Source organism: Haematobia irritans, chromosome 3 (assembly GCF_050003625.1).
Source record: "Haematobia irritans isolate KBUSLIRL chromosome 3, ASM5000362v1, whole genome shotgun sequence".
Taxonomy (NCBI): Eukaryota; Metazoa; Arthropoda; class Insecta; order Diptera; family Muscidae; genus Haematobia; species Haematobia irritans.
In genome coordinates this window covers 13,509,440-13,527,089 of record NC_134399.1, presented here as the reverse complement: position 1 = coordinate 13,527,089, position 17,650 = coordinate 13,509,440, and the positions used below count along the sequence as shown (strand labels likewise).

At 33.7% G+C, this 17,650-nt stretch overlaps 2 protein-coding genes across 2 annotated transcripts in view; one reads left to right on the top strand and one right to left on the bottom strand.

Moving 5' to 3' along the window:
• Nucleotides 1-17,650, bottom strand: part of LOC142230524 (uncharacterized) — a 75,900-nt gene that overhangs the window by 24,023 nt on the left and 34,227 nt on the right. The gene's annotated exons all lie outside the window — the stretch shown is intronic.
• On the top strand, nucleotides 22-8,733 carry LOC142230721 (uncharacterized). Its single transcript, XM_075301352.1, has 3 exons — nucleotides 22-68; nucleotides 285-374; nucleotides 6,973-8,733. The coding sequence occupies exon 3, from the start codon at nucleotides 6,977-6,979 to the stop codon at nucleotides 8,054-8,056; it is 1,080 nt and encodes a 359-aa protein (XP_075157467.1). The 5' UTR covers nucleotides 22-68; nucleotides 285-374; nucleotides 6,973-6,976; the 3' UTR covers nucleotides 8,057-8,733.

The window sequence follows — 17,650 nt, the reverse complement described above, 5'->3', positions numbered from 1 at the left end:
CACTTTACTTGTTATCGATAAGCCAATTGGTGCGGTTGCAAATTTATCCATATCGTTGGAAATTATAGGTAATATTGTTTACCATTAATTATAATAGAAAACACCTTAATAAAACCTTCTGCTCTTGTTATATATTGAAAATATTAAACTATCGTGTTTTTATTTTTCCCTATATTTCCATACTTTTCGCATTCGGCGAACATTTTGATCCATTCGAACCGGATTATTGGACTTCGGAGTGGAAGAATTGGTTTAACCGGTGTTTTTCTTGGTTTTTGTTATAGACACAGTCCACCTGACCTGGTCATCAATTTCACCTTAAACTCAAACCAATCAGTTCATCATCCTCAACATCTGTTTCATCGTTTTATAAGGTAAGTGCAGTGCATTTTCCCTTATAAAGTGAGTTCGCGGTCGGTGCAACAACAAATATAGTGGTCGTCCGTCCATTTAAAGAAAAAAAAGGTTGTTTTACAACGCTACGCGATCGGTTTTATTATAAATATTCCTAAAAGTGGTGTACAAGTTCAGTGATATCAGTGAATATTAGTGTTTTTTTTATTTAAAGTGGTTTATTTGCCTTTATTTGCGTGAAAATATCGTTTTTCATTGTTTTTAAGTAAATTTTCATTTGCCGACGGCAAAACGCATTCAAGGTTTTTGTTTTTGTATTTCCATTTTGACGTCTGTGCAAATAATTTCGGAGAGAAATAACTTATAGTACATATTTTCACCACTTTCGTACACTAATATTCACTATACACATATATCACTCTCTTTGTTTCGTATATTCACCACTTTTTCGCGTTTTCTGTGCTGAAATTTCATTTATTAATTATTGTTTCGTTCATTTGCATACATTTGAGAACATACAAAAGCTTTTATTTTGTTTTGTTCTCATCAGTGTTGCGCTCTTAGTCGATTGCTATAGTATAGTGACTAATCGGGCACATCTCGTACTATCGTGTTATCGGATATCGATCATCATTTGAATTCTTAAGGGGGCTATACACTACGTGTAATTCCCACATTAGAATTCAAGTTGAATTCAAAGGTTTGAATATTTCCCGGTTGGAGTCGGGGCTTGAATTAAAACTCGGTATATTTTGAAACTTTTACGCTCTCACACTGAGAGAAATTATTCGATCATTCAAATATTTGGTAAATTTTGAATATTTATTGGACAGGTATTTATTATTATTGATTTATTTATACCTTTGTTTATTATTATTATTATTATAATTTTTCTTGTGTCAAGCGTTCGGGGGTAATATTTTGTGCACCCTACATTCAGTATTTTCGGTTTCTGCGAACGTTTGATCTTTTGTCGGATTTTCGCGAGTTGTGGACTCGAATTAATCTTTGTAACTCGAGTTACTTTTGCGTATTTTGCTATTTTTATTGAACGGAACCTTGTCTGAGTTTGGTAATTTTATTGGCCGTTGCTTCTTGGCTATATTGTAATTTCGTATTTGGTTACATTCTTCAATTTGGTAGTTGAACGTAAAGTTAGAATGTCTGTATCTCCCTTTGATCGCTTTATTCGCGTTTCGGACGCTCTTATTAAATTCCACGCCCATTTTAATGCCATGAAAGATGAGGAGTTAGACGTCTATAGCCTCGAGATTCGAAGTGAGGAATTGGGGAAGTTGTGGACAAAGGTTCAGGATTGCTTTGAGGAATGCGTGGCTAGTTTACAGGGTGCCGGAACAACGCAAACGAGCGATATTGAATCGGTGGACGGGAAATATGACGCGTCCCATCAGGCTTATATGAATTGTTTGTCCGCGATAAATCGAAAATTGGGCCAGTTTCGTCGGTCACGTAGATCATCGATCACTTCGTCTGCGTCTTCGGTCGTTGCAGCATCGAGACGGAGTATCGGGTCTCATAAATCGACTCAAGGATCCGAAGCGATTTGGGCTAATAACGCGACTACTTCGATACCGGCTGATCGGGATGGGCAGTCGCTGCCTAATGGCAAAGCCGGGTTTAGGGGTGAAGTGGCCGTTAGTGGCCCTCCACTTTGTGATATGGTTCACAATTTGGCGTTGCCACCGTGCGATACGGATGTATTTGAGGGCAATTTTCTAGACTGGCCTACATTCCGGGATTTGTTTCAAGCAGTTTATGTTAACAATTCAAGATTAACGGACGTCGAGCGTTTGTGTCATCTTGTGCGGAAGACCAGTGGCGAAGCTAGGGAAATTGTCTCGAAGTTTCCGCTGACACATCGAAGTTTTGCCCTCGCGTGGAAGGCCCTCGTTGATGCATACGACAATAAGCGGGTTCTAGTTCACAATCAACTTAAGTCTCTCTTTGCAATTTCGGCAGTATCGGTAGAGACAAGTGCGGGTTTGAAATCGATTCAACGTGGAATCAATGGCTGTCTTTCGGCATTGAATACGTACGAAGTTTCGACCGATAATTGGGACCAGATACTCATTTTTATTTGCCTTCAACGTTTGCCGCGGCTCACACAGACTCTTTGGGAGCAGAGTGTTAGGGACAAATCAGCCCTTTCGTCGTGGGCGGATTTAGACGCTTTTTTGTCCGAAAGGGTTCGTACGTTGATGTGTTTGCATGATTTGCGGGAAGACACGTCTTCGAAGCGTTCTCAGGAAAAGAAGGTAAAAGCGCATTTTACCAATGCGTCTTCTTCTAAATCGTCGCGTGCTTCGTCGGAATCTAAGTGCGTTATTTGTCCTAAACATAATCATAGACTTTCGGCTTGCGTTAAATTTGGTAAACTCTCGGTATCGGAACGTTACATAGTGGTAAAACGTAACCGGTTGTGCTTGAATTGCTTAATGAAAGGTCATGAGATGAAGGATTGTCCAAGACAATATTCGTGTGCAAAATGTAATTCGAGACATCATTCGCTATTGCATCGCGATTCTACGCCGTCTAATAGCGCGACTTCGGCGACGGGTTCGACCAACACCTTGTCGAGTTCAGCGGCTAGTTTTCAACCGAGAACTATGCCTTCGGTTGATCAGCCGCAACCTTCTACCTCGTCGGCGTGCCTACCTCGCCAGGCATTTCATACGACGCAAAATAGGGCCGTGCTTTTGGGAACTGCGATGATTAATATCATGCACGATGGGGTTTCATATCCGGCACGCGCTTTGATTGACCCCGCTTCAGAATCTTCGTTTCTGACGGAACGCTTTCGAAATCGGGTGAAACTACCGGTTCACGCGGCTAATGTTACAATTTCGGGGGTAAATAGCGCAATTTCGGCCAAATCGAGTAAAATGTGTAATTTGAAAATCGGATCTCCACTCAACGCGTCGGTTTTGTTGGAAACTATGGCTATAGTGCTCCAATCTATATCCGGGAATTTACCTTCCTTTACGGTGTCGCAGGAAGTTTTGTCTCAGATTCCGGATATTCGCTTAGCTGATCCGAATCTTTTCGTGTCGAGACCGGTCGATATTCTACTAGGCGCTGACTTGTACCCGAGAATACTATTAGAAGGTTGCCGGCAGATTGCGGCTCAATCATTGATAGCACAGAACAGTGTTTTCGGCTGGCTAGTAACGGGTCCGATTTCTACATCGCAAATTCAAACATTTACTACGACTATAGCGGTTGATGAAGAGGAAAATTTAGATAGAACGCTTTTACGGTTTTGGGAGTTGGAGGAAACACCACGTAAAGGGGTTTTGTCCCCCTCCGATAAGTTCTGTGAGGAAAATTACGTTCGGACAACGCGCAGAGATTCGGAAGGTAGATATATAGTTACACTTCCGCTGAAGGAAGAGCTCGGTCCTCGTGGATATTTGGGTGAGTCCCGAACAACTGCTTTGAGGCAATTTTATCGTAATGAATCGTCATTATCGAAAAGGCCGGACGTGAAATCAGTTTATGATAGTGTTGTTAAAGAATATTTGCATTTGGATCACATGAGGCCAGTATCCGCCATTTCTGCAAGTGATACACTTTCGTGTTATCTTCCACATCATCCTGTCATTAACCTCGAGAAGAAGACTTCCAAACTTCGCGTCGTATTTAATGCGTCTAATAAAACGTCCAACGGGAATAGTCTTAACGATATCCTTCACGTAGGTCCCACTTTGCAGCAGGACTTAGTCCTTCTTATTGTGCGATGGCGACTATTTAAATACGTGTTCAACTGCGATATTACACAGATGTATAGGCAGATTCGAGTGGACTCTTCTCATGCTCCGTTGCAGAGAATTGTTTTTAGGGATTCTCCGACAAGGACAGTCCAGGACTATGAACTACAAACGGTGACCTTCGGTGTAAACTGTGCACCATATCTCGCGATACGGACACTGTTACAGTTAGCTGAAGACACTGAGGAGGAGTTTCCACTCGCGGCCGATATATTACGTAAATGTATGTACGTTGATGACGTTTTGACCGGAACTCATGACCTTGAAACTGCGATAATGGCTCGGGATCAATTAATCGCGGCGCTTGCGACGGCTAAATTTGAACTGCGGAAATGGACATCGAATTATAGAGAAATTTTAGATTCACTACCGCCGGAATATTTGGTTGATGCTCAATTGCTGGCATTTGTCGAGGCTAGCAATTCGAAACCATTGGGTGTGAGATGGAATGCTCAATTGGATGCATTCTACTTCGCGGTCGAGCCTATAGCAAAAAGGTGTGGATACACTAAACGGGAAGTGTTGTCGGCTATCGCGAAATTATTCGACCCTGTCGGTTGGTTAGGTCCAGTGATAATTGTGGCAAAGATTATCATGCAGAAGGTTTGGCTTGATCGCGTCGGCTGGGATGAAATACTGCCTTCGGCAACGGCATCCGAGTGGGAAAAATTTGTAGATAGTTATCCGGATGTCAATTCGATAAATATTCCTCGGTGGATTCGTTACACACCGTGCACTTCGGCCGAGCTTCACGTATTTTCAGATGCCTCGGTTAAGGCATACGCGGGGGTAGTATATATTCGAGTTTTGGCCCCAAATGGCGAGATTGTCGTTAATTTGCTATCGTGCAAGACGAAAGTTGCTCCGTTGAAATCGGTTTCTTTGCCTCGTTTGGAGCTTTGCGGCGCTGTTTTAGCGTCCGAACTCGCAAGAACGGTCATTCGAGAAATCGGTATTGATTTTGGTCGAATTTATTGTTGGACGGATTCGACTATTGTACTAGCCTGGTTAAAGAAAACGCCTTCGGCTTGGACAACATTTGTCGCGAATAGGGTATGTCGCATTCAGGAGAACGTCGGTGGTACGAATTGGTATCATGTGAGGTCGGAGGATAATCCTGCTGATCTTGGCAGCCGCGGTGTGTCCCCTTCGGATTTGGCCGCCTCTCGACTTTGGTGGCATGGGCCTCAGTGGCTATCGTGTAGTCAATCGGAATGGCCGGTTCGTGACACTTCCTCTTTTGACACCGACGTAGAAATTCGGTCTGTGAAGGCACATGCTTCTTTCGTTAATTCATACGAGGATGTTCTCGATAGATTTTCTTCTCTGGATAGAGCGCTGCGTGTTATCTCATATGTTATGAGATTCTTTTATCGGACGCATCCCGCTCATAGGCGTGATTGTAGCTATGCTGATCACAGTTTATCATCGTCTGAGATTAGGGCAACTAAAAGTCGCTTGATAGTGCTTGCTCAAAAAATGAATTATGGTAATGAATATAAGGACTTGATGGATAGGTCTTCGTTAGGTACTGGCAGTTCACTTGTTTCTTTGAACCCGTTCCTTGATGAAATGGGTGTAATGCGGATGTATGGTCGTTTGAGCCGCTCGCCTATTCTTTCGTATTCGGAGCGGCACCCTATAATTTTGCCCTACAGCTGTCGATTCACGAAGCTTTTGGTGGAATTTGTTCATTTGATTTCCATTCATGGAGGAAATCAGTTGATGTTGCGTATTCTTCGTATAGAATACTGGATACCTCGGGTGAGGAATCTTATTCGTTCGGTTATACATAGGTGTAAACCATGTCTTTTGGAGAGGAAACGGGTTTGTAGTCAGGTGATGGCTCCTCTTCCTCCGGAAAGAACTGTTCTCGACAGACCTTTTACTACGACTGGCGTAGACTATGCAGGCCCCTTTGAGGTGAAGTCGTTCACCGGACGTTATTGTCGCATAACTAAAGGTTATGTGTGCGTTTTCGTGTGTTTTGCTACTAGGGCGATTCATTTGGAAGCGGTTTCCGACTTGTCGACTGCCGGCTTTCTTGCGGCATTTCATAGGTTTGTTGCTCGTCGGGGTTGTCCTGCGACCATTTTCTCGGACAATGGGACAAATTTTGTCGGTGCGTCGCGTGAGCTTGAACGAAATTTCCGGGATGTAATTAGGGGAAGCAGTGATGTCGTGTCCTCTAAGTTTGCACACCAGGGCCTATCGTGGCGATTTATCCCAGCTGGTGCGCCTCATATGGGAGGCCTTTGGGAAGCTGGGGTGAAGAGTTTTAAGTTGCATTTCAGAAGGCAAATAGGGAATGTTCGTTTCACGTTTGAGGAGTTTTCGACGGTGTTGGCTCGTATTGAGGCTTGTTTGAATTCAAGACCTCTTTGTCCCCAATCGGATAACCCGCAGGAGCTTGACGCTTTGACACCGGGTCATTTTCTTATAGGTGCCCCTCTACTCGCCCCTGCTGAGCCAGTTATAACCGAACAGCCTCTTTCGTTGGTGAATCGGTTTCGTAAGGTACAGGCTCTTGCGCAACAGTTTTGTGTACGTTGGAAAGAGGAATATTTGAAGAACCTGCATATGAGATATAAGTGGAAATTTCCTCAGCGCGATGTTATGGTAAATGACCTAGTCGTTATTCGTCATGAACAGCTTCCACCAACTTCTTGGAAATTAGGTCGAGTCGTGTCGGTTCACCCGGGCGTAGATGGTCACATTCGGGTCGCGGATATACGTACGGAGAATGGCGTTGTAAGACGACCTATAGCTAAGTTGGTCTCATTGACCGACACTTCGGCGAACTCTTTGTAATTCGTATATTTTCTCGCAGTATCATGGAAAATACCTCGTGCTTCGCTGACGACTTGGAAAATTTCGAGGTTATTATGGATCAATCGGATGATGATACTGCGTGCCCCCTTGATGTGTCGGCGGTCGAACGGGCATTGTTGGAGGAGCCGATGGCGATACCGTCGCCTGCCATTCCGGAGGTTCAGCTATCGCCCCAAGAAATTGAGAGTCCACCTCCGGTAGTTGTGGATGAGCCCGTGGTGGCGCCTGCTGTAGTAGAGGCTACTGATGTTGGTCGAACTCCTGCTCCATTGGTTTGCAGGGTTTGTGGAGGTCGTCACGCATTGCGGCGGTGTCGGAAGTTCCTCTCTCTTTCGATTGAGAAGAGGATACGTATGGTGGTACGACATCGCTATTGCTACAGATGTCTAGCACAGACCCACCAGTCGAAGGATTGTCCTAGCCGGCGTAGGTGCCCCACTTGCTCCGGGGACCACAATGTTTTGTTACACGCTGCGGCTGTGGCGCCTCGAATTGAACATGGGAGCTCGAGGTCTGCTCAGCGGATTCGTAGTGGGAGCCATACGAATCGTCCGTCCGATCTTGCTGTGGCACGGTCATATTCCGATTTTGGCGGCGTCGGAGTTCTGCCTCTGCAGAATGTCGTTACTCTGGCGCCCAGCCTCGTAGTCCGCGTGTCCCCCCATGGTGTGTCCGTTCCGGTCCGTGCAGTAATCGACAACTGCGCGCGCCAAAGCCAAATCTGTCGTTCTATGGTCGAGAACTTAGGGCTACCGGTTACAAATATTGAGGGGGTCCAATTTTGCCGGTTGACAGTATCGTCCGCTTATGATCCAGAGCAGCGACTGACGTTTACTGCTCGTGTGCACGATCTAGGTCGTGTGTTGACCCCCGCCGAAGCCGTGCCAGAACGGATCAAGGAATCCTTTTTGGGATTACCTTTGGCAGATCCGCAATTTTACCGAGTGGGACGGGTTGCGATCGTTTTTGGTCCTGAGGTGTATGGGCGAATCATAACACATAGGGTGTATACGTCGCCCGGTCTCCCGGTGGCTCATTATACAATCTTCGGTTGGGTTCTGTCCGGGTTGTGTAACTGCTAGGGTAAATGCGCGAGAGCCCCCCTTTTGGGTTCTAACGGCCCCCTTTTGGCCATCGTTTTATTGTATCTCTTCGCGAGAGCCCCCTTTTTGGGGTTCTAACGGGTCCCCTTTTGACCCATCGATATATTGTCGCGAGAGCCCCCCTTTTGGGTTCTACCAGGTCCCCTTCTGACCTTACGTAATTATTTTTATTAGTTTTTTTTTGTAATCTAGTCTTAGGTTGAATTTGGAAAGATAAATGAATTAATAAATTGGATTTATGGTAAATGAACTGAAGGAAACTCACTTTGCACTGCACTTAGCCTCATTTTGTATTTTAAGTTTAGTTTTAGTTACAACATACCTTGATGTTGCAAGGCGGCCGGCAATGTTTAAGTTCGAGTAAAGATTAATTGGACTTAATAGTGTTCGTTAGAATTTGTATACTACTTTTTGGTACATCCCTGCCAGAGTAGAAATGTCATAATTTGAATATTAATTTATCTTGTCAAAAGCCCCGCCTTCCGCCATCTTGGTTGAGAGCATCTCTCACTTTACTTGTTATCGATAAGCCAATTGGTGCGGTTGCAAATTTATCCATATCGTTGGAAATTATAGGTAATATTGTTTACCATTAATTATAATAGAAAACACCTTAATAAAACCTTCTGCTCTTGTTATATATTGAAAATATTAAACTATCGTGTTTTTATTTTTCCCTATATTTCCATACTTTTCGCATTCGGCGAACACTCATCCTCCATTAATATTTAATAACAACACCTTGAGACACCAGACCTAAGTGTTCCCGTAACAACTATAACCACCTAACCTAACCTCACTCTTTGATTTGGACATTTTCTCCCAAAAATATTCTCCGTTTGCTAATCTACTATTTCGTACACTCAAAATATAAGCTTTTGTATGAAATATGATGAATTATTTCTTCAAAATGTTATATTCTCGTTTTTTATTTAGCTTGTAGACAAAGTTAAGAGAAACTCGTATTTAACCAAAACCCATATAAATAATGCTAAAACCCCCCAAAAAAGCTTTTAATTTTTCTTTAATCCCTTACAAGATGGATTTCTTTAACGGAAATTATTTTTAAGGATTCCATAAGGGTTTTTCTTTTTAATCTTTGTACAATTACTGCACATAATTGTAACTGAATGTATATCTAGTTCATCCCCTTCATAAACTCGGGTAGGTTTCTTAAGTAATGTTCCAAGTTTACTTACATCTCCCAGCATTTTTAAGAGTCTTATGAATTTCTTTTTTTTAGTGTCTTCAACTGCAAATGTTCATATAATTATCACTAGTGATTAATGTCTTTTGGGTTAGATGAGGATGATTATATGGGGTTTTTTGGTCCATTTCGGTGCTTGCAAGGCAATGAGAAGAGAAAACCAAAAGAATATTTGTGATGATGATTTATTTTCACAGATGCTACAATGCGAAATGGAGTCTCAGACTTCATGGCTTACTTTCCGCTCTGGGCTATGAGAAGGGTTAAACTCAAGATTCTGAAAAAGACAATAAGAAAATCCAGAGCTAATCTACCGATCAGCTTAGGCCGGGGAAGATATGTTAGAATCAATGCAGGTAGCCAGTAATATACCAACAGATACTCGTCCCCTCTGCAATATTAAATGAATATTATACTGCTCAGCCATCACGATGACATATTTGCGACAGTCTACTACCGTTCTTGGAGAAGTTGGAGAAGTGTTACCGGTATTGCGGATTTTTCCAAATCAGGAATTTTTTTTTCGTGAATCGGAACGAAGTTTTTGGGTTGGGAATTTGAAGGAGAATTTCTAGGAATATGGAGATTTTTGTGGGAATTTTCTTGAAATCTTTCTTTTATAATTGGAGCATGTGGAGCAGAAATAAATGCCTGATCCAAAACCTAATTTACCCTTTACTCGATCTACAATTTTCATTCCTTCCAGGGAAGTCATACAATGCAGTGAAATATCAAAATTTAAATAATTTTTTATATGTTTTTCATAAAAAAAGTTTTCACACATGTATTGGGAATTTTTGTTAGATGAAAGTGTTCCAATTTGGGGACAAGAGCTAGAAAGAATACCAGCAACACTGGTTGGGGAACACAGAACCCGGTTGCCACTCGAGCCACTATTTGAAGAAATATTTACCAAAAAATCTACCAACCAAAAAAATCACATTTTGTTAAAATCATAAAGAAAATTTTGTCAAAATTTCATTTATATAGTAAATTTTGTCAAAATTTTATTTCTATAGAAAATCTTGTAAAAATTTTATATCTATAGAAAATTTTGTCAAAATTTTATTTCTATAGAAAATTTTGTCAAAATCTTATTTTTATAGAAAATTTTGACAAAGTTTTATTTCTATAGAAAATTTTGTCAAAATTTTATTTTTACAGAAAATTTTGTCAAAATTTTATTTCTAAAGGAAATTTTGTCAAAATTTTATTTCTAAAGGAAATTTTGTCAAAATTTTATTTCTATAGAAAATTTTGTCAAAATTTCATTTCTATACTAAATTTTGTCAAAATTTTATTTCTGCAGAAAATTTTGTCAATTTTTTTTTTATAGAAAATTTTGTCAAAATTTTATTTCTATAGAAAATTTTGTCAAAATTTTATTTCTATAGAAAATTTTGTCAAAATTTCATTTCTATACTAAATTTTGTCAAAATTTTATTTCTGCAGAAAATTTTGTCAAATTTTTTTTTATAGAAAATTTTGTCAAAATTTTATTTCTATAGAAAATTTTGTCAAAATTTTATTTCTTTAGAAAATTTTGTCAAAATTTTATTTCTATAGAAAATTTTGTCAAAACTTTATTTCTATAGAAAATTTGTCAAAATTTTATTTCTATAGAAAATTTTGTCAAAATTTTATTTCTATAGAAAATTTTGTCAAAATTCTATTTCTATAGAAAATTTTGTCAAACTTTTATTGCGATAGAAAATGTTTTCAAAATTTTTTTTTTATAAAAAATTTTGCTAGAAAATATACCAGCAACACTGGTTGGGGAACACAGAACCGGGTTGCCACTCGAGCCATAATTTGGAGAAATACTTACCAAAAAATCTACCAAACAAAAAAAATCACATTTTGTTAAAATTATATTTTTAAAGAAAATTTTGTCAAAATTTCATTTTTATAGTAAATTTTGTCTAAATTTTATTTCTATAGAAAATTTTGTAAAAATTTTATATCTATAGAAAAATTTGTCAAAATCTTATTCCTATAGACAATTTTGCCAAAATTTTATTTCTATAGACAATTTTGCCAAAATTTTATTTCTATAGAAAATTTTGACAAAGTTTTATTTCTATAGAAAATTTTGTCAAAATTTTATTTCTATAGAAAATTTTGTCAAAATTTTATTTCTATAGTCAACATTTTATTCTATAGAAAATTTTGTCAACATTTTTTCTTCTATAGAAAATGTTTTCAAAATTTTTTTTCTATAAAAAATTTTGTCAAAATTTTATTTCTATAGAAAATTTTGTCAAAATTTATTTCTATAGAAAATTTGTGAAGTACCTCTTAGCTGGAAATATTTTACAAAAACTACCAAAACATCAAGAGTTCTACCAGTCTAAACCAAACAACTAAGTTGCCAAGCACATTGTTGGTTTACTTCCTGCTTCTTTAATGATACTTGAACATAGCGGAGAATGTCTTCGGGCCATTTGAAACATTACTTTGCTCCTACAAACTACCATTGACTGACGGAAATTGAAGTACATTTCGCTGACAGCAGCAAACGGAAATAAACTATATAAGTACATTTTCAAATCAAAGTCAAACTGTTGTAGCGGATATATTACAAAAAACAAATAGGATCAAAAGAATTAAAAGAAACCTTAAAATGACTTTTATTTGTAACAGAAGAAGATTGAATTTTAAGGAAATAAGAATACTTAAATATTTAAAAGATTCATACTTTCAATTCATGAGGAACCGTTGATGACACAAAAATGTATCGAAATATCAAACACAAGACTTTTCATATTCAGAAACAGCTTTGTCATTCCAACACTGACAACATTTTTTAAAAAATTTTCTAGATAAATAAAATTTTGAGAAAATTGTCCTATAGACAATAGACAAAAAAATTGACAAAATTTTCTATAGAAATGAAATTTTAACAACATTTTGTATAGAAATAAAATTTTGACAGAATTTTCTATAGAAATAAAATTTTGACAAAATGTTCTACAGAAATTAAATTTTGACAGTATTTTCTATAGAAATAAAATTTTGACAAAATTTTCTATAGAAATAAAATTTTGACAAAATTTTCTACGGAAATAAAATTTTGACAAAATTTTCTTACAAACAAAACTTTGACCAAATTCTCTATAGAAATAAATTTTTGACAAAATTTTCTATAGTAATGAAATTTTGACAACATTTTCTATAGAAATAAAATTTTGACAGAATTTTCTATAGAAATGAAATTTTGACAAAATTTTCTACAGAAATAAAATTTTTATAGAAATACAATTTTGACAAAATTTTCTATAGAAATAATTTTTTGACAAAATTTTCTATAGAAATAAAATTTTGCACAAATCTTGTATAGACATAAAATTTTGACTAAATTTTCTATAGAAATAAAATTTTGATTTAATTTGCTATAAAAATAAAATTTTGACCAAATTTTCTATAGAAATAATTTTTGACAAAATTTTCTATAGAAATAAAATTTTGACTAAATTTTCTATAGAAATAAAATTTTGATTTAATTTTCTATAAAAATAAAATTTTGACCAAATTTTGTATAGAAATAATTTTTGACAAAATTTTCTATAGAAATAAAATTTTGACAGAATTTTCTATAGAAATAAAATTTTGACAAAATTTTCTATAGAAACAAAATTTTGACAAAATTTTCTATTGAAATAAAATTTTGACAAAATTTTCTACGGAAATAAAATTTTGACAAAATGTTTTATAGAAATAAAACTTTGACCAATTTTTCTATAGAAATAAAATTTTGACAAAATTTTCTATAGAAATAAAATTTTGACAAAATTTTCTATAGAAATAAAATTTTGACAAAATTTTCTGTAGAAATAAAATTTTGCACAAATCTTGTATAGACATAAAATTTTGACTGAATTTTCTATAGAAATATGGATTTAATTTTCTATAGAAATAAAATTTTGACCAAATTTTCTATAGAAATAAATTTTTGACAAAATTTTCTATAGAAATAAATTTTTGACAAAATTTTCTATAGAAATAAAATTTTGACAGAATTTTCTATAGAAATAAAATTTGGACAAAATATTCTATAGAAATAAAATTTTGACAAAATTTTTTACGGAAATAAAATTTTGACAAAATTTTCTATAGAAATAAAACTTTGACCAAATTTTCTATAGAAATAACATTTTGACAAAATTATCTATAGAAATAAAATTTTGACAAAATTTTCTATAGTAATAAAATTTTGACAAAATTTTCTATAGAAATAAAATGCTGACAAAATTTTCTATAGAAATAAAATTTTGACAAAATTTTCTTTAGAAAAAAAAATTTGAAAAAAAATTCTATAAAAATAAAATTTTGACAAAATTTAGCATAGTACTAAATTTTTACAAAATTTTCTATAGCAAAAAAGTTTGACAAAATTTTCTATAGAAATAAAATTTTAACCAAATTTTCTATAGAAATAAATTTTTGACAAAATTTTCTATAGAAATAAATTTTTTACAAAATTTTCTATAGAAATGGAATTTTGACAACATTTTCTACAGAAATACAATTTTGACAACATTTTCTATTGAAATAAAATTTTGACAAAATTTGCTAAAGAAATGTAATTTTGACAACATTTTCTATAAATATAAAATTTTGCATAGCACTAAATTTTTACAAAATTTTCAATAGCAAAAAAGTTTGACAAAATTTTCTATAGAAATAAAATTGTGACAAAATGTTCTATAGAAATGAAATTTTGACAACATTTTCTAGAGAAATAAAATTTTGACGAAATTTTCTACAGAAATAAAATTTCGACAAAATTTTCTACGGAAATAAAATTTTGACAAAATTTTCTATAGAAATAAAATTTTGGCAAAATTTTACATAGCACTAAATTTTTACAAAATTTTCTATAGCAAAAAAGTTTGACAAAATTGTCTATAGAAATAAAATTTTAACAAATTTTTTTTATAGAAATAAAATTTTGACAAAATTTTCTATAGAAATAAAATTTTAACAAATTTTTTTTATAGAAATAAAATTTTAACAAATTTTTTTTATAGAAATAAAATTTTGACAAAATTTTCTATAGAAATAAAATTTTGACAAAATTTTCTATAGAAATAAAATTTTGACAAAATTTTCTATTGAAATAAAATTTTGACAAATTTTTCTATTGAATAAAATTTTGACAAAATTTTCTATTGAAATAAAATTTTGACAACATTTTCTATAGAAATAATATTTTGACAAAATTTTCTATAGAAATAAAATTTTGACAAAATTTTCTACAGAAATAAAATTTTGACAGAATTTTCTATAGAAATAAAATTTTGACAAAATTTTCTATAGAAATAAAATTTTGACAAAATTTTCTATAGAAATAAAATTTGGCAAAATTCTGATAATTAGCTGTTTTTAATTTTTCCCTTGGGACTGGGAAAAATTTGAACTTTAAAATCAGGAAAAAAGTATATCAAATACAATTAGTTTATTTTCCCCAACAGAATAATTTCAAAGTTTGCTATGCAACATGTCTATGTTACAAAATATTTAGATGTTTATTGTCAACACATTATAGTTTGCATTTCATATCTTCCATCTTCCATTTCTTAATGTCTCTGATTCAGAGCACAATGATCATATGTATCTACCCATAAAGCAACACAAAAACATTACAAATTCAAGTTTATATGTTAGTGTCCTTCCTTTTTGTATATGATACATATACCCAAAAGACATTATATGAATATCCATCCTGCTGTTTGTATGTTATTTTATGATGACTTGACAAAATGCTCCATGGGCCAAGAAAATTTCCTTACAGTTACAGAGAAAACAACAAGGCTTCCTTATTTTTATGACCGCCTTATAGTGTGACACATTACATTTGATGTTTGTGCGTGACCTTTTCCAAAAAAAAAAATGGAAATATTCAGATTTCCATGACCAGCATACTTGAGTTCTTGTTGCTCATAACAAGATTGCCAAGCCAGCGTAGAATTGTAAATATTTAATATAGTCTTTTGGGAGAGATAATTAAACATTTGCTCATATATACATATACACTAATATTCATAAAGGAAACGTGTCGAAAGATTGTACTCGTCCAACATAAAACTTATATATTATAAATTTCGAAGAAATGGGAATGGTGTTGACTAAGGCTATTGGGACTGAATGGAAATGACGTTGAGACTGAATTGGACGCACTTAGAGTACATACTGTGGTACAGCGAGATCCTCTAAAACAACTACCAAAAGTATACAAAGGGGGAATTGATTGAGATTATCACCAGAGAACTACTGCGCAAAAATAGCTCTAAAAAATCTCGACGGATCTCAAGGAATTGGGATTACGTGTGTTTTGAATACGAATGGCGAGAAGTAGTAATGCTTTGAAGCATTACCTTTATCACTAGCCTATTTTCACAAGATAAAGTGATAGTAACACATCTTCGACGTGTTACTTTCATAGAGGCACGGTTGCCACTCGAGCCAAAAATAATCTACCAAAATTGGGGGGGAAATTTTTCCAAAAAAACTACACCGAAAAAAGTGAACTGTTTTATAGTAAGAATGAACTACCACGCACGAAAATTGAACTAAATTTTACTCCACATTTTGAGATTTCCACAAAGCGTTATTAAAACCAGGAAATTTTAATGTCCTGTTGTACTTTTTAACTGCAGTTCACGAAATTACATCATCTCATAGAAGCAAAAATTAACTAAAAGTAAAGAAGAAAATCATTGGCGCCAAATCATGACCATTTTAACCATACAGTAGTTCATTCTTACTATTTTTGGGGAATCGTACAAAAATTTTAATTTGGTTTAGTTCATATTGAATTTATGTGCACTGTCATTGACCTTTATACTCACGTTTAGTTCATAAAATTCTTGAGACATACTTAAAAAAAGTAAGATTTCATTAAGCTGTGGAAAATTTCGATAAAAATAATAAAATTTAACTACAAGCAAATAATTTTTTTCCAATAAAAATAAGTTAAATTTAGCGTTAGTTTATCTTATTTTACAAAATTTTATTTCTATAGAAAATTTTGTCAAAATTTTATTTCTATAGAAAATTTTGTCAAAATTTTATTTTTATAGAAAATGTTGTCAAATTTTTCTATAGAAAATTTTGTCCAAATTTTATTCTATAGAAAGTTTGTCCAAATTTTATTTCAATAGAAAATTTTGTCCGAATTTTATTTCTATAGAAAATTTTGTCAAAATTTTATTTCTATAGAAAATTTTGTCAAATTTGTATTTCTATAGAAAATTTTGTCAAAATTTTATTTCTATAGAAAATTTTATCAAAATTTTATGTGTGTAGAAAATTTTGTCAAAATTATATTTCTATTTTTTATTTATTTATTTATTTTATTTAGAAAATTTTGTTAAAATTTTATTTCTATAGAAAATTTTATCAAAATTTTATTTGTGTAGAAAATTTTGTCAAAATTATATTTCTATAGAAAATGTTGTCAAAATTTAAAAAAAATTGTCAATTTTTTTATTTATTTTTTTTTCTGAAAGTAGCACGTCGGGGATATAGAGGCACGATTGCCACTCGAGCCAAAAATAATCTACCAAAATTGAGGGAAAATTTTACCAAAAAACTACCAAACAAAAAATCTTATTTTACAAAATGTTATTTCTATAGAACATTTTGTCAAAACTTTATTTATATAGAAAATTTTGTCAAAATTTTATTTCTACAGAAATTTTTTTCAAAATTGTATCTCTATAGAAAATTTTGCCAAAACTTAATTTTTATAGCAAAATTTCTATATAAAATTTTGTAAATTTTTTTTTATGGCTAAGTTTGGCAAAATTTTATTTTTATAGAAAATTTTGTCAAAATTATATTTCTATAGAAAATTTTGTCAAAATTTAAAAAAAAAAATTGTCAATTTTTTTATTTATTTGTTTTTTCTGAAAGTAGCACGTCGGGGATATAGAGGCACGATTGCCACTCGAGCCAAAAATAATCTACCAAAATTGAGGGAAAATTTTACCAAAAAAATACCAAACAAAAAATCTTATTTTAAAAAATGTTATTTCTATAGAAAATTTTGTCAAAATTTTAATTCTATAGAAAATTTTGTCAAAATTTTATTTCTATAGAAAATTTTGTGAAATTTTATTTCTATAGAAAATTTTGTCAAAATTTTATTTCTATAGAAAATTTGGTCAAAATTTTATTTCTATAGAAAATTTTGTCAAAATTTTATTTCTATATAGAAAATTTTGTCAATTTTTTTCTATGGAAAATTTTGTCAAAATTTTATTTCTATAGAAAATTTTGCCAACATTTTATTTCTATAGAAAATTTTATCAAAATTTTATTTGTGAAGAAAATTTTGTCAAAATTTTATTTCTACAGAAAAT

Bases quoted from the DNA above. Each gene is read 5' to 3' on its own strand.
- LOC142230721 (XM_075301352.1), top strand. From the start codon at position 6,977: ATGGAAAATACCTCGTGCTTCGCTGACGACTTGGAAAATTTCGAGGTT.